Genomic DNA, 25,329 nt, shown 5'->3' on the forward strand with positions numbered 1-25,329 from the left:
TACAAAGATTAGTCTCTTCGTCATGTTTTCTGACACTTACCGTGTTCTTTGACTTTCCTTTACAATTAATATACATCCATCTGTTTGAGAACAACAATATTATGGTTCAGTGACCAATAGTTCTCAATAAATCTCAGTGTGACTGTAAATTAAAGTTGAGCAAAATATGTGTAAAAGTAAGTAGGTTATTTGCATTAATCGTTTAGTAAATCAGCACCATTGAATGTAAGACATGTTGGCTGTAAACTGCCATGCCTTCTCTGGAGCACTAATCATTAATCATTGTGTCTTCGCAGCTGGAGCCAAGCTGTGGGAAGAAAACCTGGTTAGAGTCAAAATTGTTAATTTGTGCTCACTTACACATCCATTAGCAGAGACAAGGCAGTGTTAATGATTTATTATTTACTGTGAAACTATTGAACAGACAATGCTTTATTATTAGTGAAAGCAGTAAAAGCAAAGTAGTATTCCAGAAGGGGATGTTTGGAGATTGATTTATAGCCAAAGTAAGAATAACTGGGCATAAATACTTGATGTTTTTTGCCCTTTCTTTGGGAAAAATCTCTGAAATGTGCACTAAACATTAGTTTGAATGTGAAACGCCATTGATGCCCATGTGTCTGAAAGCCTCCAGTGTACATTCCACAGACGGCCGTTGAAGTGAGCAGATCTTTCCTCTGTGATAAAACTGAACCAAGTCAAAACAAAGCTCTGTGGATAACGGCAGTGATTAAGCAGAGCTTTGAAGGCCCTCCCAGCTGCAGAGGAGAGTAATGCAGCTCTGGGAGCTTAGACAGAACCAACTGGAGGAACTGCCCTCAGCCACAGGAGCCGCTTCAGGTTTCCTCATCTGGAAAAGCCACTGTAGCAGACCACGACTGAGGGGGAAAACAGGAGGGGATTATGCACATATACTATCTTGTCAGACTGTTATAGGTTTCTTTAAGCACACACTAGCACAGCCCTGCCTACGTAAACCTCGGTGACTTTAAACACATGATCGCACAGCAGAAACTCAAGGTTGTCTCAGGCAGACGCTCCAGTGCCGTCCTCCTGAGTACGAACATAAAAAAAGCACATGCTCATTCCAACACTGTATCTAACCACAACTGGAAACTATGCAAGAGTGAATGAGGTGGATGTGGAGGAACAGCTCACCCAGAAAAAACACTTCAGTGAATATCCTCTGTATGAGACTGTGGAGTATTACACACCAACATGACCAGAACACTGTGGGCTCAGCACAGTCTGGACCTACCGGTTTGATCTGACACTGGCATCAAACTTCTCTGCTTTACCGCTGCTTCCTCAGTTTTACAGCCATACATTTGTTTTAATGCTATAACACTGGCAGAAGTCAATCATAAAATGAGTTACCACAGGAAAACCAAATGAGCAAAGAAAATTGTGGACTATAATTTTCATATTTCAACAGAGTTTTGACAGTGATTTTGTCTGTGAGCAACACCTTTTACAGTCCCCATTATTCAGTTATCCAGATCATTTTTTTTTCAGTGTTTATTGTGTGATATTTGGTGACATCCTGTGGTGAAATTGCAGGTTGCGGCATCGCTGGCCTCACTCTCCCTTATGGTGGCTGCTATAAACATGAGGGAAGTGACATCCTTCATTAGAGCCAGTGTTTGTTGTATCCATCCTGGATCCTGGATCTTGTTTTTGGTTAAGGGGACATGGAGACTATCTCCTGAAATCGGGTTGTATGTCACATCAGTTCTTGTGGCATTTGATGTACTATATGTATGTATTTTCATCCTTTCACGTGTTATTCAACGCCATTTGGTCACATGTCAGTTTACGCCAAGATCTCCGGTTCACATAACCCTAACCTCTAACCATAACTCTAACCTTCAGTGTGTGATATTTGACGCGGCGTGAACATACACGCAGAAAGCTTATAATGTGTACAGATAACATGCCAATTAACGCAAATTAAAAGTGGCATGTATATTTATGCGATTTCATGATATCACGTTGGGACATGAGTAGATGGTGGTTGTGTACTCTAATGCCTCAGTCCACTCTCTATAACATAGAGAAAAAGACAGGTTTGTTTTGTAGAAACATGTCAGATCCTGCTGCCTCTGTAGCTAAAACCACCTCCTTCTATCAGAATGAAAATACAATTCTTTCTCTGATTATATAATCATTAAAACAAATTATACATATTCTATTTCTTCAATTAGAGCCACTTGAATTACCCTAAATGTCAGACACTGGAGTTTTTAAATTTAATGGTTATCCAAAATTGCATAATATCATCACATAAATGCATTTCAGTCCCAGATGTTTATATTATTCTATACATAGTACGTGATTGTCATACAGTTTTCAGTTTGTTTGTTTTTTTTTAATGTGTTTAACTCAAGGTACAAAAATTAAGGCTTGAATTGACACTCATGTGGAAGTAAAGTATAATACTAAAAAGATGTTTGTTTCAGCTGATTTCTACTTAAAAAGTGTAAACTTTCTCTAGCAATATTTAGTCATCAACTAATTCTAGGAGTCATTCTTGTCCCTTTTGCTCTTATTTACACTCTTTAAAAAGTGTATGGTGCTTCCATTGTAAACTATTGCTGCATTAGTAAGATTTTAGAGCAAATAGCTTCTGTATTTATGAATATTTTTTTCCTGGTAAGAACATCTGCTATAAACCGCCTAGCACCTCCTAATGGATGAGTGACCTCATGCTCCATCTAAGTCTTGAAAAGGTTAAATACACTAGGGGGTCCAAAAACCTCTTCTACTCCACCTGAAACCCAGTAATGTCCTTTATTAATGCACTAAAAACTCTTCCTGATAACTCATGAATTCATGAGTTTTAACCTCGATCATGAGGGACGACATGTTGTTACTCAGCCCAACACAACACAGCCCCATTTACTCTCAAATCTGCCTTGTAGACCGACTCCACTCTTGTCTTCTTTTTGTTTAATTATCTATGCCTGATGAGTGTCATACCTACTAATATTATTGCCTCTATATGTTTTTTTTTTTTTCTTCTTTCTTTATTTTGCTTATTTATTTATTTAATCTTAGATGGGGATGCATTGCCTGGGACTTTGTAGGGTGGGGGGAGGGATGGGGTGGGTATTGGGTTTCTTGTTGTGTGGAAAATATAAAAGCATTGTTTTTTCTTGTATGACTGCTGCTCTGGTTTACCTTGACTTCAATAAAAAGAATGTTGAGAAAAAAAAGAACATTCACTATAGTTTAGGTGAAAATTTTACTAAATGGTTCTATTATTTGGTTTATATATGGCCCGTTAGGTCGCCTGCTAATTAGTGTGTTTATATGGTAGATTAAGTTGATATTACTGTCAAATACTGTGTGTTAACATTTAGCATCGTATCAGAACAGTCGTCCACAAAGCAGTCAGTGATGCTGCAGTGGCTCCATTAATTTAATATATCTGTGGTCAGGATACTTAAGCATTAAATTCCGTCTATAATAAGCCAGAATATCTTATCACAGCCTTAAATTCAGCTGTGAGTTAAGTGGAAGTTGTGTAGTCTGTGTCATTTCAGTCCAGATGTGTATTTACGTCCTCTGGGTGATGCAGTCCTTATTTGTTCTTAATCTGTGACCAATGTGAGCTCCTTGTGATCCTCCACATCTGAGACTTGTGGTGAGCTTTTCTTGCTGAAAACAAGCATGTGAGGAGCTAATTACATGATTATAAAGCACATATTCATGCAATGTTCTCATTTTTTTTGTTTGACCCAGCCACACTCGACAGCAGAGCGTGATAAGTGTGTAGAATTAGATTCAAGCTGAGGTGCAGCCAGAGCTCCACCAGCTGCTGAATATGCACAGTGTGACCTGGGCTGCAGCCTCTTTGTCACGGTGACACCCTAAACCACAGAGCTGAAATACAACAGAGCATGTACAACACATCCAGGTCCAGTTTCACAAGAACAACTGTAACATTTAGGCCTGACCTCTGCCCCACTTCCTCATTCTCAGCCTTTGTTTCCCTCTGCCTTCTCAACAACTTTTAGCAGGCGGGGGGTTCCTGACCCTTTGAACTGGGCAGCCAGGATTTGATTGTTTATGACAATAGCACTGGGGGGGGGGGGGGGGGGGTCTGCAAGTCAACATGGTCATTGTGGTTCTGACTGATGCTGCATCTCCTGCAGCTCTAAATCTGTCTCCCTCTCACAATGAAGATGTATTCGTCTTAAATGACGCCGATGATAAATTCAACATGTTTATCACGCTCGCCCTGGCGTCCCATCTCCTGCCAGCTTTAGCCTTGTAATCTGTTTGTGATGCAGCCGTTTGGAACGTTGTTTTGAAGTCGGTGGGTACTGAAGAGAGACGTGAGGAGGAGCAACAAATATCAGACAGGTACTCAGTCTCCTCAGCTAAAACCCTCCTCCTCCTCCTGCTCCTCCTCCTGCTCCTGCTAATGCACTTAGCAGCTGTTTCTGTGGAAGTCACCGGAGAGGCTCCATGGAAAAAGGAGTGGAGCCAGCTGGGTGGAGAGCAGTGGGTGGATTTTTTCCACTTCTGTCTGTCAGAGACATGCTGATTTTTCACATTGAGGTATTAATCTTGAAGTTCACCCTATCACAGTGTTTTTAAATGAAATTGGTTCTTTTGAGCTTAAGATGATTGTATGAGTCATTTCCTTTTTTCTAACCAAACAAACAAAATACATAGTACTTGTAGCCACATAATGATTTTATAAGGGGTCTGAGTTGGAAACCTATTGTTTTTATATAATATTATTACTTTTGTTACTCCAGCCAACAAAAACCATGTGTGGACAAAACCAAAGTGGTGTGAATGTTAAGTTTTCATAACAGATTACAGGGCCTGAAAATCTTCTACAGGGAAAAAAAAAAGAAAAAAAAAAGAAAAAAACACAGGGGTCGCCAGCATGCATATGAACATTTAACACCTTTTGATTGAATAACTCTTTAACAGTGCATCGCATTTTGAAAGGCTTTATAATAATGGATTGGATTTCTATAGCACTTTTCAAAGCACCCAAAGTACTTTACATTATTGATCCATTATTCATTCACTCTCACACTGGTGGTGGTAAACTACATTTGCAGCCACAGGCTGACAGAAGCGTGGCTGCCAATTCATGCGAAATGGCGCCTCTGACCACCAGTAAACATTCACATGCATTTATTCACCAGTGTGAGTGACACTGGAGCCAAGGTGGGTGAAGTGTCTTGCCCAAGGACACAACATGTCACAATGCATGACTAAGACAGAGCAGGATTCGAGCGGCCAACCCTTTGGTTATTGGACAACCCGCTCTACCTCCTGAGCCATGGCCACTAATCCTATGGACATGACCCCAGACAGACATATCTGCTGATTTTGGCCTCATTTCAGCTTTTATATTTGTTTACAAAATTATGACATATGCTAAATCCACCATTTCAAAGTAGTCTGGATTTTTATTTTAAAGCAAGGAAGTTGGTGTCAGATGATTTGTTTTGAACATTAATATTCATTGAATTTATTTTGGATTTATATGTCTCTTATCACATGGGCTTTTTGAGACTAGTGCCATTTGTAAATCAGTATTTTATGTATTCACCACATGACCTCAACAGCCATGAATTTAAATATGTGAATCAGCCAAATGGTGATGTTTTATCTTCATTTATCTCTATCTTTTATTGAATAACTCATGAAACAAACATCACACATTCAGATGGTTTATATCTGTATTTTATTAATTTATGTGATTATATCGATTTCTGACTCGCAATTTTTTACATATTTGTAAAATATACAAAACATTCTTTTGAGCTAGTCCTTGGATTAGTGCAACTAACTTGATATTACATTATTATTTAGAGCCTGGCAGTGCATATATATGCTGCTCATGTTTAAGTTCCATTCAGTTTCCTACAGCACAGTGTAACTTTAGAATAATTACTTTGTAAGCCCGGTGACCTCCAAATGACATGAGAATTTGTTTAATTATCGAGTATAAGTTGGTAATTTCACTGGCAGAACTCATGTGACTGCTGTTCTAGGGGGCGCTGTAACACATTTCATTGAAATAGATAAACCATGTAATCTATTGGAATGTTTATATATGCAGTATTTTATGGCTGGTGGTGCACATATTTCCTGTATTTTCTTGTATTTGATGAAAAGAAAATGAGACATAAATTTGTATGATCATCTCAACCCTGAAAAAACAACAAAAGCTAAATGTGCCCTAAGACTTTTGCATACAACTATGTTATATATGTTTTGTTTTTTTTTTTCTTTTTCAGATTTTTATCGAAGTGGCTATTGCCACTGTGGGACTAACTTTCTCATTTGTCTGTTACCACAGAGCCAATCAGCACCCTCGTTATATCATGTGTAGACTGGTAACCTGTCACCCAGCTGCCACAGCACTGTGGATCACACATGCCATGTGCCGATCCGGTTACAGGAAAAGGCTAGGGGACCAGTTACCGGTCGTCCAGACGACAATGCTTGTGGTATTTTTCTTTTCTTTTCCTGCGTCCAGGTGGAAATGGGAAAACTGGGTTAAAACCATGTAATATGTATGCAACACCTATATGTGGCGCTGTACACAAACAGACAGAGCTGCAGGATACACTCAAATCACAGAAGAATGCAGTGAGCATGTGCATGAGGTTATGTCCAGGGTTTTCTTCTGGTCTCGCGGTTCTACGGTGTCATCGTTTCCAAAAAAGTGGTGTTTGCCTATCCATACGGCAACACAAGTGCAGTGTTGTGAGATGTTTCCACTCTTTGACCCCTTCTCCAAAAATACCGTTTCAAGGCACCGACAACACCAGGTGTCATGTGGATGAAAGGCTGAAACGATATTAAACTTTTGTTGATTGACATAATTTCACTGTCATGTGTACGCCATATGTGACCACAGTACTGTGGCAACAGGAGGCTAATGAGTTCATGGAACAGTATCCATGATTGGCTCTGTGGCAATAAAATGTCGTTACTGCTTATTGTCACAGTACAAATGCTAACATTTGATTGGCTCTGTGGCAATAGATAAACTGATATTTCGTGCCGCAGTAGCCACTGCCAATTTTTTACAAATCCTGGAATAGGTGAAGTCCATTCACATTATTCGAGATGTTTCACAGCTGAGAAAAATATGTCCTTTTGGCATTGGTTTGCAGTATGTATCTGTAAAAATTATCATTATTTTCTTTCTTTTTACTTTTTTCTTGTAGTTACAGCCTTGTTGTCCTTTGATGTTTGAGACAGAAGAGAATGCCAGTGGAGAGTGTTTTCAGTGAATAGATTCAGTTGTGTTTCTCAAAAATTTCAGCTGAAATCAGGGACTTCAGAATGGTGTCCATGTGTGCCTATCAGTTGCATAAACTGCCCGATATTCCCTGCTGAATAAAACAGCAGTTGGGGTTTATTCATGCAGCATGGAGTGTGCATTAAAAAAATGAGCATGGAGGTTTGTAACAGGAGATAGGGCCAAGAACTGGAGACAGAAAAATGAATGTAAGATCTGATAATGTTGCAATGACAGACAACAGTTGTGTCCCTGGTGTGTAGATTGTGTGTGCTTGTCCTGTCTGTATCTGGTCTGATGTACAAATAAACACCTGGGGTTGGAAATGCTTCATGTTGGTGCACAGCACAGTGGGCTTATTTTTTTCCAGATAAGAAGAAAGTAATTCACCAAAACATTTCAAATGAGAATTTTTAACATGAGGATTTAGAAATGAAATGGAGCACAGCATTTTGGTCCTTTTCGGTCTTAATGTACTCTGTGTGCTTTATCTGAGTGTCTTTGGCATGTATACCGTTATTTCAGATCCAGTAGTTTAATAAATGAAGGCAGCAGTAAATCAAGTGTTTGTGTCATCGGAGTGTGTTTAGTTTTAAGAGAGCATTAGGGTTTCTGTTGACGTCACAAAGGACTCAGAGCAGGTATAGCATTTATAAGACAGGAGGTTTGATGGGGAAGTCTGGTTTTTGAAGAATATTTCATTGTAATAGAATATTATAGTGGACACAGTGTGACCTGTTGAACGTAAATGGGTCAATATCACTATAAGGTGCCTTTCACACTTCAAAATGTCCTTAAACCAATTAACTTTATGTTCAATGTGTTAAGTCGACTGCAGGCTGTTAGAAATTCATGTTAGTCACGCTCCCACATTTTTAATAATTATTTTTTTGAGCAAAGTACAAGCAGACAATAAAATATGAAACAAATATGTCCATCCTGTCACTGACAAATACGTGTAAAATAGATGACAGGGCGGACAGTTTTAGCTAACGTTGGCATTTAATGACCACATGTTGGACCTTGAGCTGGAAAAGTAGGTCATCTTCTGTTCAACAAGTATATTTACAATTTCTGAAAAGTTTTATGATAAACTTTTCTCGTGGTGACAGGGTGTACATCATAAGCTTGACCACATCCTAGTCAATCAGTCAACTTCTGGACCGCTTTATCCTCAAGAGGGTTGTGGGGGTGTTGGAGCCTATCCCAGCCACCTGTGGGTAAAGGTGGGGGTTCACCCTGGACGTATCGTCAGTTCATCACAGGGCCGACATATAGTGGCAAATGACCAGTCTCTCACATTCATGCCTATGAGCAATTTTTAGATTTACCAATTAACCTATTAGTGCATGTCTTTGGATTGTGGGAGGAAGCTGGAGTACCCAGAGAGAACCCACGCAAACAGGAAGAGAACATGTAAACTCCACACAGAAAGGTCCCTGGTTGGAGTCAAACCCAGGACTTTCCTGCTGTGAGGCAGCAGTGCTATCCACTGCACCGCCATGCCACACCCACATCGAAGTACAAACACAAAATGGTGAAAATTTTGAAATGTAAATACTAAATGCTCTGGTAGACTGTGTGTTATAATGATGATGATAATGACATCAGGGGTGGCATCAACCAGATTATGATTAAAGGAGCGATTCCTCCAAAGTGACAGGATGGACAGCAATTTCAAGGACGTGTAGAATGTTAAATATTATTATGAAAATAAAGTATAAATTATTAAAATGACTTTTTTCATTGAAATATTTGTTGAGTATCATTACAACATCTAAAAAATATTAAAAATTGTTTTTTTATTTATACATTTCACTCACTAAATTTGGAAGGGCAGTGAGGGACATACACAAATCAAGAAATTTCTATAAAACAATAAAATCACATTTTAAAATTGTACTAATATATGTGTAAGGGTTTGCCCATCCAGAATAAAATCCTAGAAATTCATTATTTTGCAATGTGTTCATGGTGAGAGTTGGATGGGGGACACCAAAGGCGCCTTATGATGATATTGACCCAAATGCTCCTGTTTGTGTTTGTACTACTTCATAGCCATGTAATGTGTTAAAGTGTGGTACTAATTACAGTTACTACACCAGTGGTGTTAGCTGAGGGACAAGCTCCTTGACTCCAAAATGAAGCCAATAGATGAGTTTCAATGTTTACTAACAACAGTGACGTCATTAAGATGCGCGCAACTTGGAGGCAAAAACACGAGTCTGTGATGCCTCATCGCATGTGTTTTTTTTGTCATTTATGTGTGCCTTCCTGTTTGAGTTTTGGTATTTGACACAAATTGTAAACAAGTATGACTGTACACTTCAACTGCTTCACTAGTGGTATACTCATCCATTTTCACACAGTTGTTACTTTCAATAACTGAACATCATGCTGGTGTTTTATAACACAGAAAACAATTTGATATGGTAGATCTAATTCTCAAGTACTTACCAGATATGAAGTGTGCACTGCACAGACGAGCATTCTTAATTTCCTCCTCAGACCATTTCTCGCGTCTTAATACCTGCAACCATAACTTTTGCCGATTTTTGTGGAAGGACCAGCAGGAATTCTATAGAAGATTAAATCTGTCTGTGTGCTCTTTCTATTCTGACAACCCATGGCACAGCAAGACGACGGCATTATTCACACTGGCAGTCGCTGCTTTGTTCTGTCAGCGAGAGGAATATGGAGGCAGCCACGCTACGAACTCAGCGTGACTCCTGCCTCTGAGATGAGCGCGCAGCAAGACTTAATGTATGCATACGTCACATGAAACTTCTGTACAGATGTATCTTAAAGTTGTAATACCACTGATGGCCACTGGGTGGCTCTAAAAAACCCAAGCTCCCATAAACTGACACTGAACTTGTGTCTAAAAACACTGTTAGTATTTTTTTCAAGTCACACTCGGTCTCTGTTTTCTTCGGACTTTCTAATGTGGTCATCTGTTGGGTCGGGCTTTCCTTGACGGGTCGGTTAGAGTCAGAGTTTTAGTTTGAAGTTTTGCATGTTACTGTTTTAGTCACTTTGGCTGATCCATTCAAGCAGGTTCTGGGATTTAAATAAAACAATATTATCTTAAGACAGCTGTCTTTATGAAATACTTTTGTTTTTAAAGACATGTAGTAGGCTATATGGAGAAAATAAATAAAATGCAATCTTCTTTCCTATTGAATAAACACCTGGTCGGGAAGTTAATGTTAGCCTTTGTATTACAGTATATTAAACAAAATCTTTTAAAATTAACTTTATATCAGTTCGTATTAGTCTTTCTGATTAGAATGGAGATCTGCATTTATCTAATTTGGCTGGGTGACCATTAATTGTCACTGTCCAAGCAGTAAAGAAAACAAGTATTCATTGAAGAAGGATAATTGGAATTCTCTATTTCAAAAGCTGATATAACGTTAATGGTGACAGGAAGTATTCACATTTTTGCAGATGAATGGAACAAACCATGTTTCCAGTACACTTCAGGTAGTTTGGACTAGCTCATACAACGTTGAGTCTGTGTGTTAGATTGAAATCTCTGTGTCTTTCAGTGTTTATATGAGACCAAACTGAGACAGGGTCAGCTCATGAACATGTACAGATAATAAACATTGCTCCTTTCAGATGTATTGACTTTTTTTTTCTTTTTGTCTTTTTCTCCCCATTTCTTCTTCCTGTCAGAGCGTTATTACTGGGACTCCACACTGCGAATTCCCACAGCAGATTTCCAGGAAATACTCCATGACGATAAGGCGGCTCTAGCTTGGCTCCTGGCCCTACGGCGTGTTGGTGTTGTCTACCTGAAGGGGGCGCCGGCACAACCAGGACAAGTGGCCAAACTTGCCGAGCGGATTGGATATCTGAGGCTGACGTTCTACGGGTGAGGCTCTGTGACGTTCACACATTTGATTCCAGTCATCGTCAGCCAAGCCAGAGATGAGTAATCCAAGTCCCCACTAAACCCTGTAATGTTGACTTTTCCATGGATCAGAGTGTGTTATTAGCAGAAAATAGGTACAAAAGACCTTTTATTAACATTAATTTTCCAGTGAATCCTGAATAAGCAGCCATGTTTTTGAGGAAGGAATTAGAATGTGAAAATGTGGGCTCTTGTCAATTATCTGTAAATGCGATTTTGATTCCACCCAGAAGTTTAGAGCGCGTCAGATGGTTCTGTCATGACACCGGAGTTCATCACTTTGACTTATTGCAATGCTGATTACTGGAGGACAGACACGGGGAAAACAAACTAAAAGCATTCCATCTTTTTTAAGCCAGAGGAATTACCAGGTGCACTCAGTCAGAACAGAGGTTTGGAGCGTGAAACTCTTCCACTGCCAAGAGATGAGCTCATACTGCTGCAAGTAAAGACACTGCAGACTAAAGCTGAAGACCTGCCATCAGAAAAACTCCACCGCTTTTTACGAGTTACGCATCCAAACGAGCCATGCAAACAGAACATGGGAGATAACTTTAGCTCATTAGTGTTCGACTCTCGCTGCATCTCAATGAAGTGTCTACTTCAGAAGTTGAAGTGTTCCTGTGAAGCTGCCCGTTTTCCCTCAGGGATCACTGCAAAGTTCAGCTCATTTCATCCTTTTTCATGCAACCAAATACGGCTAATATTCTAAAGTTTATTAACCCATTAAACCTAAGGTAATCTCTAAAACAGTGGTTCCCAACCTTTTTTGGCTCATGACCCCATTTTAATATCACAAATTACTGGTGACCCCAGAACAGAGACTTTTTTTTTTTGCTAAAATTAAATAGTTTTTGATCATGTAATAGTTTTCTATACTAGGTTGCAAATAAACCTAATTTTAGACAACATTTAGTTTATATAATGTCTATTATTGTGGACAGAGGCAGTAAATCCAGGTGTAGATTACTGCACAAAGTGAGAATTTTATTTCCCTTGGTCAGGATCTGTCCAGTCAGTCCAGCTGTGATTTACAAGGAGGACAATTAATACTGAACAAACAAGAACTGAAACTATGAATTATGAAAGAGCTGCAGCATCTGAAACTGACCACAATGAACATTTGACAGATAAACAGAACCACAGTGCTGCAGTTTCAGCTTCAGAGTTTGTCATGTCTTTTATGTATTGGGATTGTCTCTGTCAACTCACCATATATTTTTTATTAGTACATTTTTCAAAAAATTTTTTATCAATTACTAGAAATTTCCGGTGACCCCATTTGAATTTCAGACCCCAGGGTTGAAAAACCTAAAACATATGTAAAACATAAGGCTTGTCTGCAGGCTTCTAAACCCCTGAATGTAGAATAGAATTGTCTTTATGGTGAAAACATACAGATGCTGCCCTCTGTCTGAATGGGTTAATGAATGTGGTCTTTGTTGTCAGGCATACGTGGCAGGTACAGGACAAACCCATGGCCAACAACGTGGCCTACACCTCAGGAAAGTGCAGTTTCCACACAGACTACCCTGCACTGCACTTCACACCTGGAGTGAGTAAACTCTGACTTCACACTCTGTTTTATTGTGTTACACTAAACAGGGACTGCCTATGAATTTATGTTCAGCCTTTAAAAGCCCAGTTGGTCCGTTTGTGTAGTAAAATCAGCACTTGTGTGTTTGTGTTGGTCCGCCGTAGGTGCAGTTTCTGCACTGCATCAACCAAGCGGCAGTGGGAGGGGAGAGCACGCTGGTGGACGGTTTTCACATGGCCGCAAAGCTGAAGAGAGAAGACCCCGAGGCCTTCCGTACTCTGACCACGCTCGGCATCGACTTCACCGACACAGGGACAGACTACTGTGACTTCATGCTGCAGGCCAAGCAGCGCATTATCGAGTAAGCGACGTCATTGGTTTTTTTTTTGTTTTTTTCTTGTAATTCACACACACTCACACACTTCCAGCTTCTGAATACAGCAGTGGTGCTCGGTACCTGGTGCAGTGGTATAACTCAGCAGGAAAGTGTGAGGAGTGATTAGAAATAAGACAGTGCCATCTGCTGGTCATCATTATGACGTCCTCAGAAGTGGAGGCTGATAGATTACAGAACACACGACATACTTACAAATGATCTCACATTAGTTTTCGCATGTGATTGTGTCAATGAATGTGGCTTTTACACAGTACTGCACAGTAGACTGAACACACAAGACATTCTTAATGTATGAGAGTTAAGGTATAAATACATATAAAAACATTTTCGAAGTGCAGTTCAGTCAAATTTTATTTATATAGTGCCACATCATAACAAACATTATCTCATGACACTTTACATTTAGAGCTGGTTGAAACCAGACTCTTAAGCCAATTCACAGAAACCAACAGAATCCTCCAGGAGCAAAGACTTGGTGTCAGTGGAAGGAAAAATGTCCTTTTAACAGGAAGAAACCTGGAGTAGACCCTGACTCTGGAGGATGGTCGTCTGCCTTGACCAGCTGCGGTTAAAGAGAGAGGGTTAAAGGAAGAGAGAGAGACATTTGGGGGAGAGGGGAAATGGGGGGTGACACATGGACGCACAGCAAACTGAACTAGAACTGCTGTTACTAGTAGAACTAACAATAAGACAAGGCAGGTTTATTTCTATGTCCCAAGAGCTAGACTCTGCGTCCGGGGATCGGGTTGTCGGGCTCCCTGCCGTCGACTGCCACCCAATCCACACTGCACCCGCCAGCTGAGGTGGCTCGGGCATCTGTTTCGGATGCCTCCTGGACGCCTCCCTGGGGAGGTGTTCCGGGCATGTCCCACCGGGAGGAGACCTCGGGGAAGACCCAGGACACGTTGGAGAGACTATGTCTCTCGGCTGGCCTGGGAACGCCTCGGGGTCCCCCCGGAAGAGCTGGAGGAGGTGTCTGGGGAGAGGGAAGTCTGGGCATCCCTGGTAAGACTGTTACCCCCGCGACCCGGCCCCGGATAAGCAGAAGGAAATGGATGGATGGAGGTTTATTTCTACAGCACTTTTCATGTACAAGACAATTCAGAGTGCTTTACATAAAACATTAAAAGCATTACAGCAGGGAAGCAATCAAACGTATAGGCATGAGAAAAAAAAAACAAAAAACAAAACAGATAGAACAGATAAACAGATCAAACAGATAAAAACTTGAAGCTTAAAAGAAGCAGTGCAGATCTGAACTGATGAATAAAAACTCTATTCAAATGCAGCTGAGAACAGGTGGGTCTGGAACCTGGATTTAAATGAACTCAGTGTTTCAGCTGATCTGAGGTTTTCTGGAAGTTTGTTCCACACATGTGGAGCATAGAAGCTGAACGTGTCTGGTTCTGACTCTGGGAACTGACAACAGACCGGATCCAGAAGGGTCTGGTGGGTTCATACTGGGTCAGGAGGTCACTGATGTGTTTTGGTCCTAAACCATTCAGAGCTTTATGGACCAGCAGCAGAACTGTAAAGTCTGTCCTCTGACGGACAGGCAGCCAGTGGAAGGACCTCAGAGTTGGACTGATGTGGTCCACTTTTCTGGTCTTGGTGTAATAACTCATATAAATACCCATAGCTGTTAATACTAGTACTCCAAATACAAGTACTAATAGTGGATATACTACTACTACTACTACTGCAGCTGTTGGTACTAATAATAGAAACCTGTGCCATATATGTCACTATATAATAAACACTATTACAACTATATGGATAAATGAATGATGATGATGGAAGCAGGAGAGAAGCAGGACCAGAGATGATCCAGGGACAACCTGGTACTTCTGCATAATCATTCTGTTATGTGCAGTAGATGATATTATTTGGAGAAACAGCACAGATGCTAAATGATATCCAGCTGTAGACGCTATCCTGAATTAAAACAAAATTAACAATAATCAGTTTTAACAATAGTTTCACCGTTTTACCTCGACAAACACTCTTTAGTTGATGGACTCCTTCAAAGTAAGCATGTATTTTCCATCGATTTCTGACAATTTATTTATTTTTTAAATGTTGGATAAACCTGAAGACCTTCTGTGGGTGTGACAGATGAGAACACTTGGGGAACATTGACATGACTTAAAGTAATTCACATGCGACACTGTCAGTATTGTATATTGTATGTGGACGTAGACACAATGTCATGCAGCTGGAAGAATCTGTAACCACTGCAGGTCAGGTCACCTGGTGCTTGGTCAGAACTCCTTGGAATTTATTTTCAACACACTGGGTGCTTTTATTGGATAATTTTTCAGTGTGCTGGGTTGTATGGCAGCTGCATTGGTTTCCCATCAGTGACATAAGTCTTTGTAAATCTCCTATTCAGAGTCTCACCAACATCTAATCACTTATCTGTGTGTTGTCTGAAGCAAAGATGTAAAACATAATAATATGGTTTAAAACTAGTATTTATGTTTACCTGTTAACACAGTGGCTGCTGTGTTTTAGTGTCTTCTCTGTCACTGTGGAGGAAAACTGATCATTCTCCTGCTTCAAATGGTGTTGACATGAAAAGTACATGATGCATACAGCTGATATCTGGCATTTATTATTATCATTATTATTATTATTATTATCATTATAGCTGCAACCGATTAATCAACTAGGTGCTTGAAGCCAATGCAAAAATTCCCGATTCGATTAATCGACTTGAATTGATTGAAGGGAAATATTCTATTGCAGTTTTCCTGAATTGAAGCTTCTTTGTGCGTCACAATAAGCGTCCGTGTGAAACACAACAGTGGAACCAATGTTTAACAGCAGAGAAATGAAGGCAACAAAGCTTTGATTCAGGAGAAATGTGGTTGAATGATTGTTTTTGGATCACTTTGAGTCGGTTAATCAGTTGCAGCTCTTCTTCTTCTTCTTCTTCTTCTTCTTCTTCTTATTATTATTATTGTATACATATACTAGGAATTGAGTTTATCTCTCCATCCAAGATTTGTGTCCATCCAATTTCTCAGACACTTTTCACCTGATTCTTTCCAAATTGGACACATGTTCTTTACCACTAGTAGAAGTGCAGTGCACAGTTTGATGGCTGAATTTCCATTTTGGGATTTTTTAAATAAATTTTGTTTAAATTTCAACTCAGACAATTTGTCCAACCAGTTTCTCAGACACTATTTATCAGATTATTTGAAAATTTCACACACATGTTCTGTACATGCACCTTTTTCTCAATGTCTGCGCTTTTTAAACACATTTTGGAAAAAGTTTTGAAAAGATTGAATGTTAAGATTCAAAATGAATCCCTTGGTAGGCAGGGTATCAATAAGCAGGTAGGACAAAGTGTTGTGCGACTGGGCGGGGCTATTAGTAAACTCCGCCTACTTTTTGGCAGGTTTTCTTACATTTCTCTTAGAAATTCATTATTTGTAAATCTCTATATTCATTATTTCAATTGAGCTGTTTTTAAAATTTTATTATAAAGTAATCATCATTATCTTTGAAAAAGAAAATGACGTAAAAATAGGTTCGGCTGATTTTTTTTTTTTTTTTTTTTTTAAACAAACCTGCCATTTTATTGGAGACATAAACACATAAACATGTCTGTATTCGTTGTGTTGAGTGTCTCATGTAAAACTCTGTCATATCTGGGCAGTGTCGACGCTGAAGGTCAGCCTCTGAGGGTCAACTACAACAACGCCACCAGGGACTCGGTTCTGGACCTGCCCGTGCACCAGGTCCAGCCCTTCTACAGAGCCCTGAGGGCCTTTGTGGACCTCATGGACCGGCCGGAGAATGTGGTCTCGTACCGGATGGAACCGGGTCAGTGTTCACACCTACACAGACCTCTGACATGAAGTGTATTAGAACAGTCACTATCAACACTGACACTACATACGTTCAGTAAAACCTCCTCAAATCTGACTTCTTTAACCATAAATGACTTGTATCTGATTTTTTTTTTTTTTTTTTTTTTTAAATGAATAAATCAGATTGTTTTTCAAATCAGACCCAGGTCACTTTCACATCTGGTCCTAAATCTGATTCATATTTGATGTTTTGGAACGTGACCTCAGTCTGAACAGTCGTATTTCATCCAACTTTTACATCATTGAAATGTGACCGGCGTTATAGTTTGGTTCTGCAGGAGGCGGGGCTTGGTGAGATCCATATTTAGTTTAATAAATACAGTGTGTTACGACTAGGGGTGTAAGAAAGTATCGGTTCTGCAATTTATCACAATATTTCATTTTGCAATACTGTATCGATGTTAAAAAGTACTGTATTGATATTTTTAGGTATTTATTCAAATGCAGATATTGTGGAGGTTCATTTTTTGTTATTCTTTTTTGTTTTTCTTTAATTTATTATTATTTAACACTCTTTTAATAAATAATGTTAGTTCCTTTGTTGGGATTGAACTAAAATCCTGTTTTGATGTTAGTTCTGAACTAACAGAATCTGAACATTTGAACAGGATCTGAAACTGTAATGTCAGTAAAACAGTTTGAACACAGGAACATTTTGTGATAGAACATTAGATCCTGTTCTGATCAAATAAAAATGTGTTTAGTATTTGGGCATATTTCTGGTGTAATTCAAGGAAATAATCATTAAAAAGAAGAAACAAACAAAAAATTGCCTTTTTAACAGTATCATGATATATGATATATTGGTCCTGTCACTCGTCCGTCCTCCTCAGTCTGGTTCTGCTCCAGGTTTCTGCTGTTAAAGGTAGTTTTTCCTTCCACTGTCTCCACTCACTAGTGTTTGCTCCTGGAGGATTCTGTTGGTTTCTGTAAATTGGCTTAGAGTCTGGTTTGGACCAACTTGATATGTAAAGTGTCATGAGATAACTTTTGTTATGATTTGGCACCATATAAATAAAATTTGATTGATTGATTTGATAGGTTTTCCCCTGTAAGCTGCTTTGGAAAAAAGCATCTGCCAAATGCATGAATGTAAATATTGTATCGTGATCCTAGTATTGTGATTTGTATCGTATCACCAGATTCTTGCCGATACACAGCCCTAGTTATGACATCACATCTGGACCGTAGACTGTTCAAACATGAGTCTGATGACATCGCATTCGCATTATAACGTAAACAACCGTGCAAAAAAAAAAAAAAAATCAGCAAAAAGTGGGAATTGAGCATTAAGACCTACAGAGTGAATGTATGAACAAATGTTAGTCCAATACTTATTTTGAGTTAAACAATTTTCCATGTGCAGTTTTCCATATCGTCTGTTATTATTATAGGAGCAAACACATGGGGACAGAAAACGTGTTTAAATCATCTGTGCAGCATTTATAAACGCCATGTTAATGCCAGAAACCAGAGGAAAAGCTTTGGTGTTTAGTGACAGCCTAAAACAATTAATGTGTGTCAGTGTCAGAAAAAAAAACTGTGTTCGTTAAAGTGTTCTGCACAAACTGGCCTTTAAAACACACCAGGACACTCAGGGTGACGACAAACCCAACACGAAGGCCGTCGTCCATGATGATGTCGTTGATGTCAATGTCACGTCTGTCAGCGCTGACTAAAACAAACTAACCTGACGTCTGTGAACTCACCACCGAGCCAAAGGTCTGCAGAGTATGTGATGAAACGAATAGAATAGAATAGAATAGAATAGAATAGAATATCCTTTATTGTTATTGTGTGTACAGTGAATTTAGGAGTGCTTCTCCAGTCAATGCAACAATATTAATAAAACACCAGTACTTCAGAAAACAAGAACAGAATCAGTCTGACTGTATAAATCAATTATTTATGCATGTGTGTAATCATATAATTACAAAGACTAAAAATAAGATAAGAAAATAGAATGTAAAATTTTACAAAAGTAAGATTAGAATTGAGCTAAGTAGAATAAAAAACAGAAAAATAGCCACAAAGTATGAATAGACACCGTATTTACAGTATTAACAGTATGTGATGGTATGTCTGTCCAAGGCAGTAGGTTTGATTCGGACACTGGTGTGGACACTGAAGTGCTCCAAGGCCGCACTCCTGAAAGGTGATGCTTTTTTTGCATTTGCGATCATAATTTCACATCATGTAAAGCTGATCAAACAAACAAACAATCATAGTCAGTCAGTTCTAGCCATTTTGGCACCCTAGGCAAGATATGAATTTGATGCCCCCCCACCTTAAAAAACACACACATGCACACAAACACACACACACATACATATGGGGGAGGGGCAGCACAAAGAGGAGATACATGAAGCATGAGAGGAGATGCACAAAGCAGCCAGCAGTAAACCACATAGAAACATATAGAAACCACATAGAAACACATAGAAACCACATAGAAACCTATAGAAACCAGCCAACTAGCAGCAAACCATATAGAAACATATAGAAACCACATAGAAACATATATAAACAGATATAAACATATATAACCCAGTCCATCAGCAGTAAACCACACACTTTAGCAGATCTCTCATATCTTAATCATCTACAGTTCCATTATTAGCCAGCTTTGCTTCATTTCAGTTCAGCTAGCTGTTGTTAGCAGCATCAGACGTTTTTTAACATTATATCAGGTTCCATACCTCTGTAATTGGATTACTTTTCTGCCTCCTCTTCTAAACTGTGCAGCTAAGGCCTTGGAAGGCCTTTTCATGGTGATAAACTCCCCAGCCTTTACCTGGATGCTAGTTCTACACCTGTCTGACTGTCATTCAGCTCTGCTCTGTCACACACACACAGTCAGCACCGGTCTGGGAGAGCTTACCTGAGAAAGTACAGGGGGGTTGTTGTTTTGGTTTTTTTTTCCTCTCATTTCTTTATTTTTAAGACAATTAATGAGAAATTATCATGTTATCGGTTATCAGCCTATGCCATGAACCGGCCCTGCACACACAGACACGCATACGCACGCACGTGCACGCAAACACACACATGTACAAATGTACATGTAAATGACACCTCTGATATTCAAATCCGTCTAGCTGACGTGACCCAGGCAGAACAAATGCAAACATTTTGACAACTTGCGCTAAGCGGTTGGAGATACGAACCGCCTCCTGTCCTGTCCAACTAGCGGCTAACTGTAGCTTTTACAAGTAGATGGAGTAACAGCAGGGATGGCCAATCACATGTACGATAGCAAAACCGCAGAGCCAATCAGAGAGTGATAATTAGGTTAGAGGCGGGACTTCTAGCAGAGACTGATTATTAACCCTTTGTGTGCCATAATCATTGACTAAACACTATGGACAGTGATTGGACTGATAGGGATAACAGTAGTGGCTGGATATTGGTAGGGACGAGTCCCTACGCAATTCTACGCCCCTGTGTACATCAGTGAATAATACTGACCATGTGAACAGTATCTGTGGATACAGATGGAGTTTACCACCACCAGAGGGAGACTGTGAGAGCGAATGAAGAATGGATCAATAATGTAAAGCGCTTTGGGTGTCTAGAAAAGTGCAATATAAAATCCAATCCATTATTATTGTTATTATTATTATTATTATTATTATTATTATTATTATTATTATTATTATTGTATGAAACAGTTTGTATCTATGAACTCAACTCTGCATAAAAACTGCATTTATATTGTGATAAACACTGAATAAATACTTTATTCTTGCAGAACAGAAGATTATTGCACAATTTAATTGCAGATAGTTCACATTTTGCAGGGTTATTGCACATTATTGTAGATAATTTTATGAGGATATGGATGACACGGCGGTGTCGGATGGTACAGGTGTCCACAAACATCCACATGAATCATGTGACCTTCAGAAGGCGTTCACGTGTTCTGCACCCGGCGTCTGTTTGGATCAAACCGGCCTTTAATCCATTCATCAGACCTTCACTATTACATGTCTTACAGCAATTACTTGAACTCATTTCAATTATTTTACACAATCATGATAATTATCTTGTTATCTGTGAAAAAACTGCAACAGGAACATTATTTCAGTGCCTGTTCCACCATGTGATGTCGCTCTTCTTTACTTGTTTTGAAGTTTATGGACGATGTGAAACACGATGAAAATGATCAATAACATGAAAACAGCTGAGTTTGATAAGTGGTTAAGAAATTGTCAGGGTTTTTTTTTTTTTTTACGTAAATGTGAGTCAAAAATCCGGGGAAATATATCTGATGGTGAAAAATAATCTAGAATCTATAAACATTCCCAAAATAGACGATCAAGGGGTCATTTTAAGGAGTATTGATGATAATACTTTCTAAAGCTGTTTTTACAGTTTCATCAGTAAATAACAATAACTTAAAACATTTCAGTGTCAGCAGCGGCCGGTGGACTTTGTTCTCTCTGTGTCTGTGGGTTCTCCAGGTTCCTCCCATCGTTCATACGTTCACTCTGAATCACTCATGGGTGTGAACAGTTGTTGGTCATTCCTGCAGTGAACATGTCACAGACGGTAACTGGGTGGTCTGGAAAATGAACCAACATTAAACACAACTTTGTACATTTCACTGTCTGAGGGTTCCAGTTAGGGATGCAACGATTACCGGTGTAACAATAAACTGCGGTAACATTGTCAACGGTTAGTATTACTGTTTAAATTCTAATTCTCATGATAACTGTGTTTAATTACCGTACTTTTAGGGGAAAACGCCGATGTAAAGATCTGCTTTAATGTCAAATATTTGAGTATAGTTGTAATTTATTACGATTTTAATTTTCTATACCTGATATTTGGAACCAATATTCACTTTTAAAGTCTTTGAAAAGGTTCGTTAAGCATCTGTGTGTTATTTATGCAATAAATTATATACATTTTTCAAATCGGATTTCATATATTTTTGTGTGTTTTCTGTCCTTTTATGTTTTTATTGTAGGATAAAGTGAAAAAATAATAGACAGATGATATAGATGAGGTTGTGCAGAAAAAACAGATCCCAAACATGGGTATAGTAAACATTTGTTTCTATAGTATATAAAGGCCAAATCAAAAGGACTGAAAAACAGACAGAATAGACTCAGACCACTAAGGGTTAATATTGGAATGTTTCTGCAACAGAAGGGACATTGGGACTGTTATTTTGTTTATTTGTTTGTTTGTTTTTAAATACAACTTGGTTAAATTATTTCAGTGTGTGTATCAGTACTTTTTGAACATTTTGAGCACAGTTTCAATAATGCTGTGATAATAATGAGAACTGTGATAAGACATTCTCATATGGTTCCATCCCTAGTTCCAGTGAATGGGTCTGAGGTTTGGGCTCCTCCTACAACAAACAGTTTTCAATAAAACCATTTAATTTCACTCAACTATGAACCATTATCATTAACATATCTGTGTGTTTGAAAACTTCCAGCAGATAAAAAAGTAAATGTAGAGAAAACAACATTTAAAAAAAACTGAAAGACCAAACTGACAGTAGTAGTAGATGTGGAAGTCATTGTCATCAAGTTCATGAACTGATCGACTCAGTATTGACTTTACATTAATTTGGCTCAAGAGGCTTTAGAATATACACACTGGAGTGTTTATTCAGAAAGAGACAAAGGACATGATTAGGTCAGCTGTGTGTGTGAAAAGAAGAAGCTGTTGTTAGATTGAACTCAGTGGTTCCCGACCTTTTTTGGCTCGTGACCCCATTTTAATGTCACAAGTTTAGTTTTGATCATGTAATAGTTTGCTATACTATGTTGTAAATAAACATTAATTTCAGAGGACATTTAGTCTGTATAATGTCTATTATTGTGGACAGAGGCAGTAAATCCAGGTGTAGATTACTGCACAAAGGCTCAGGATCTGTCCAGTCAGTCCAGATGGGATTTACAAGGAGGACAATTAATACTGAACAAACAAGAACTGAAACTATGAATTATGAAAGAGCTGCAGCATCTGAAACTGACCACAGTGAACATTTGACACAAACAGAAGCACAGTTTGTCTGTTATGGATTGGGATTGTCTCTGTCAACTCAGCATGTATTTTTATTAGATAGTTTTTTTTTTTTTTTTTTTTTTTTTTTTATCAATTACTAGAAATTTCAAGCAAGGCAAGTTTATTCGTATCGCACATTTCAGCAACAAGGCAATTGAAGGTGCTTCACACAGGACATTGAAATATGACGACAGGGAAAAAGAAACACATTTAAAACATTATAAAAGAAACATGTAAAAGGTGATTAAAAACGGCAAGGAAGAAAACAACACATAAAACCCAAAAATATAAAAACACACACATGTTAAAGTAAGAGTTGCAGTTTGGAAGGAGAATATAAAATGTAAAAAGTCCAAAGTCTTTTAGTCAGCGGCAGCAGTGAACAGGTGAGTCTGGAACCCTAACCCTAGAACCCTAACCCAGTGAACAGGTGAGTCTGGAACCCTAACCCTAGAACCCTAACCCAGTGAACAGGTGAGTCTGGAACCCTAACCCTAGAACCCTAACCCAGTGAACAGGTGAGTCAGGAACCCTAACCCTAGAACCCTAACCCAGTGAACAGGTGAGTCTGGAACCTGGACTGAACAGAACTCAGACTCAGACCTGATATTTTCTGGTAGTTTGTTCCAGATCTGCGGAGCATAGAAACTGAACGCTGACTCTCCATGTGTTGTTCTGACTTTGGAACCCAGAGCAGACCTGCACAGACCACCTGAGTGGTCTGGATGGTTCAGACTGGACTAGAAGGTCTCTGATGGATTTTGGGCCTAAACCATTCAGGCGACCCCACGTGGGGTCCCGACCCCGAGGTTGAAAAACACTGGTTTAAAGTGAACATGTGTGGATGGATGTTAATTTGTAAACGTCATTATTATGACAGAACTGTCGTTCTACGTATTTAATGTAAACATTTTAAATGTGAGACCATGTGTTTGGGTAATCTATGGTTTGAGTCGTGGAACATTAAAGACAGAACATTTCTGGCTCTGCTGTCGGCAGCCAGAGGAAATGGTTCAAAGTAGAACCCACCATGGATGAGTGGAGTGGAACTGTCTGAGATTTATGTTGAGAAGATGTCGTTTTCCCTCAGAGCTGAAAAAGAAAAACTTTCTAATATCTGGACTGAGTCTGGAAAACCAACCAGAGTTCATCTGATTCTATTTGTGTGAATCTGCTTTTATGGAGGTTATGATCGTATGAGGTGGTGCGCTCCCGTTCTGTTGTATTAATGTTTCAACTAAAATTAAGAGTCCATAAAACAGAACTTATAGAAGGGCAGTATGGATATAATGATCGAAACGTTCCGTATCCATCCTATAGTTTTTTTTGGATGATTATATAATTAATATGTGATGGACATTTGCCGTTGTAATAAAAAGCTCATTTCAAACAGAACGGTCCTGTCGTCTGCTGGTCTGTTGCTTCAGTCCACACTAACAGGATGGGGTGTAGGTCTCACCTGTTCCGTCGCTCTGTTCCAGGTGACATCGTGACCTTCGATAACTGGCGTCTGCTGCACGGCCGGGCCGGCTTCCTCAGTGACCCGCAGAAGCTGCGGCACCTGGAAGGCGCCTACCTGGACTGGGACGAGGTCATGAGCCGCCTCAGGATCCTGCGCGGCTCGGTCCAGCACGACGAGTGAGACCGGCGAACGGCCAAAGGTCACCGCATGCTCTTAATGACGGTAAAGCGTGTTCAGAACACCAGAGCGAAGCGAAACGGTGCTTTTACAAAGTTTGGACGACAGCGGCAAAGTGCCAAACTGTGGACATGTGTGATCCTAGATCATCTGTTAAATGTGTGATTGTGATGTGCTCAAGCCAACGATGCCTTTATCAGGTTTTAATGAAGACATTTGAAACATACAATGCAACGCAGACACGACTGGTAAAGGAAAAGCTGAAAGCGTTCAAATTCAGGGCAGTTTGGAACCGGTCAGTCACACTGACCGGTGACAAATGAGCTTTTATTTAGGAAAGGTTTGTGTTAGAGGAGGTTTCATGTGTTCATCTGTTGATGCCAAGTTTTGTAAAGTGATCATTCCCAGTTGAAACCTTTTGTTGTAGTTCTACCTCGGCCGTCCCGGTGCCTGCGTTGGAGTGGCTGCCCGGCCTTAACCTCCATCATGAATTCACAGCCTTTAACTCGTCCTCATTGGACAGATAAATACGAATGACAGTGAAACAGTTCAAATTCAGCAAACTCATGAAATCAGATCATGGACTGGTTCTGTCCCAGTAGGATGGTCTGGTTCTGTCCCAGTAGGATGGTCTGGTTCTG

The 25,329-nt window shown here is 39.4% G+C and overlaps 1 protein-coding gene across 2 annotated transcripts in view; it reads left to right on the top strand.

Annotated features, from left to right (window-relative positions):
• bbox1 (butyrobetaine (gamma), 2-oxoglutarate dioxygenase (gamma-butyrobetaine hydroxylase) 1) overlaps positions 1–25,329 on the top strand; it is a 42,034-nt gene extending 16,705 nt beyond the window's left edge. For both annotated transcript variants that reach the window (XM_030129352.1, XM_030129361.1), the window contains exons 4-8: positions 10,967–11,165; positions 12,654–12,759; positions 12,906–13,102; positions 16,809–16,975; positions 24,531–25,329. In XM_030129352.1, the coding sequence (XP_029985212.1) occupies positions 10,967–11,165; positions 12,654–12,759; positions 12,906–13,102; positions 16,809–16,975; positions 24,531–24,691 (830 nt within the window). In that variant the 3' untranslated portion in view covers positions 24,692–25,329. The remainder of the gene's footprint in view (positions 1–10,966; positions 11,166–12,653; positions 12,760–12,905; positions 13,103–16,808; positions 16,976–24,530) is intronic.

This window comes from Sphaeramia orbicularis, chromosome 3 (assembly GCF_902148855.1).
Source record: "Sphaeramia orbicularis chromosome 3, fSphaOr1.1, whole genome shotgun sequence".
Lineage (NCBI taxonomy): Eukaryota > Metazoa > Chordata > Actinopteri > Kurtiformes > Apogonidae > Sphaeramia > Sphaeramia orbicularis.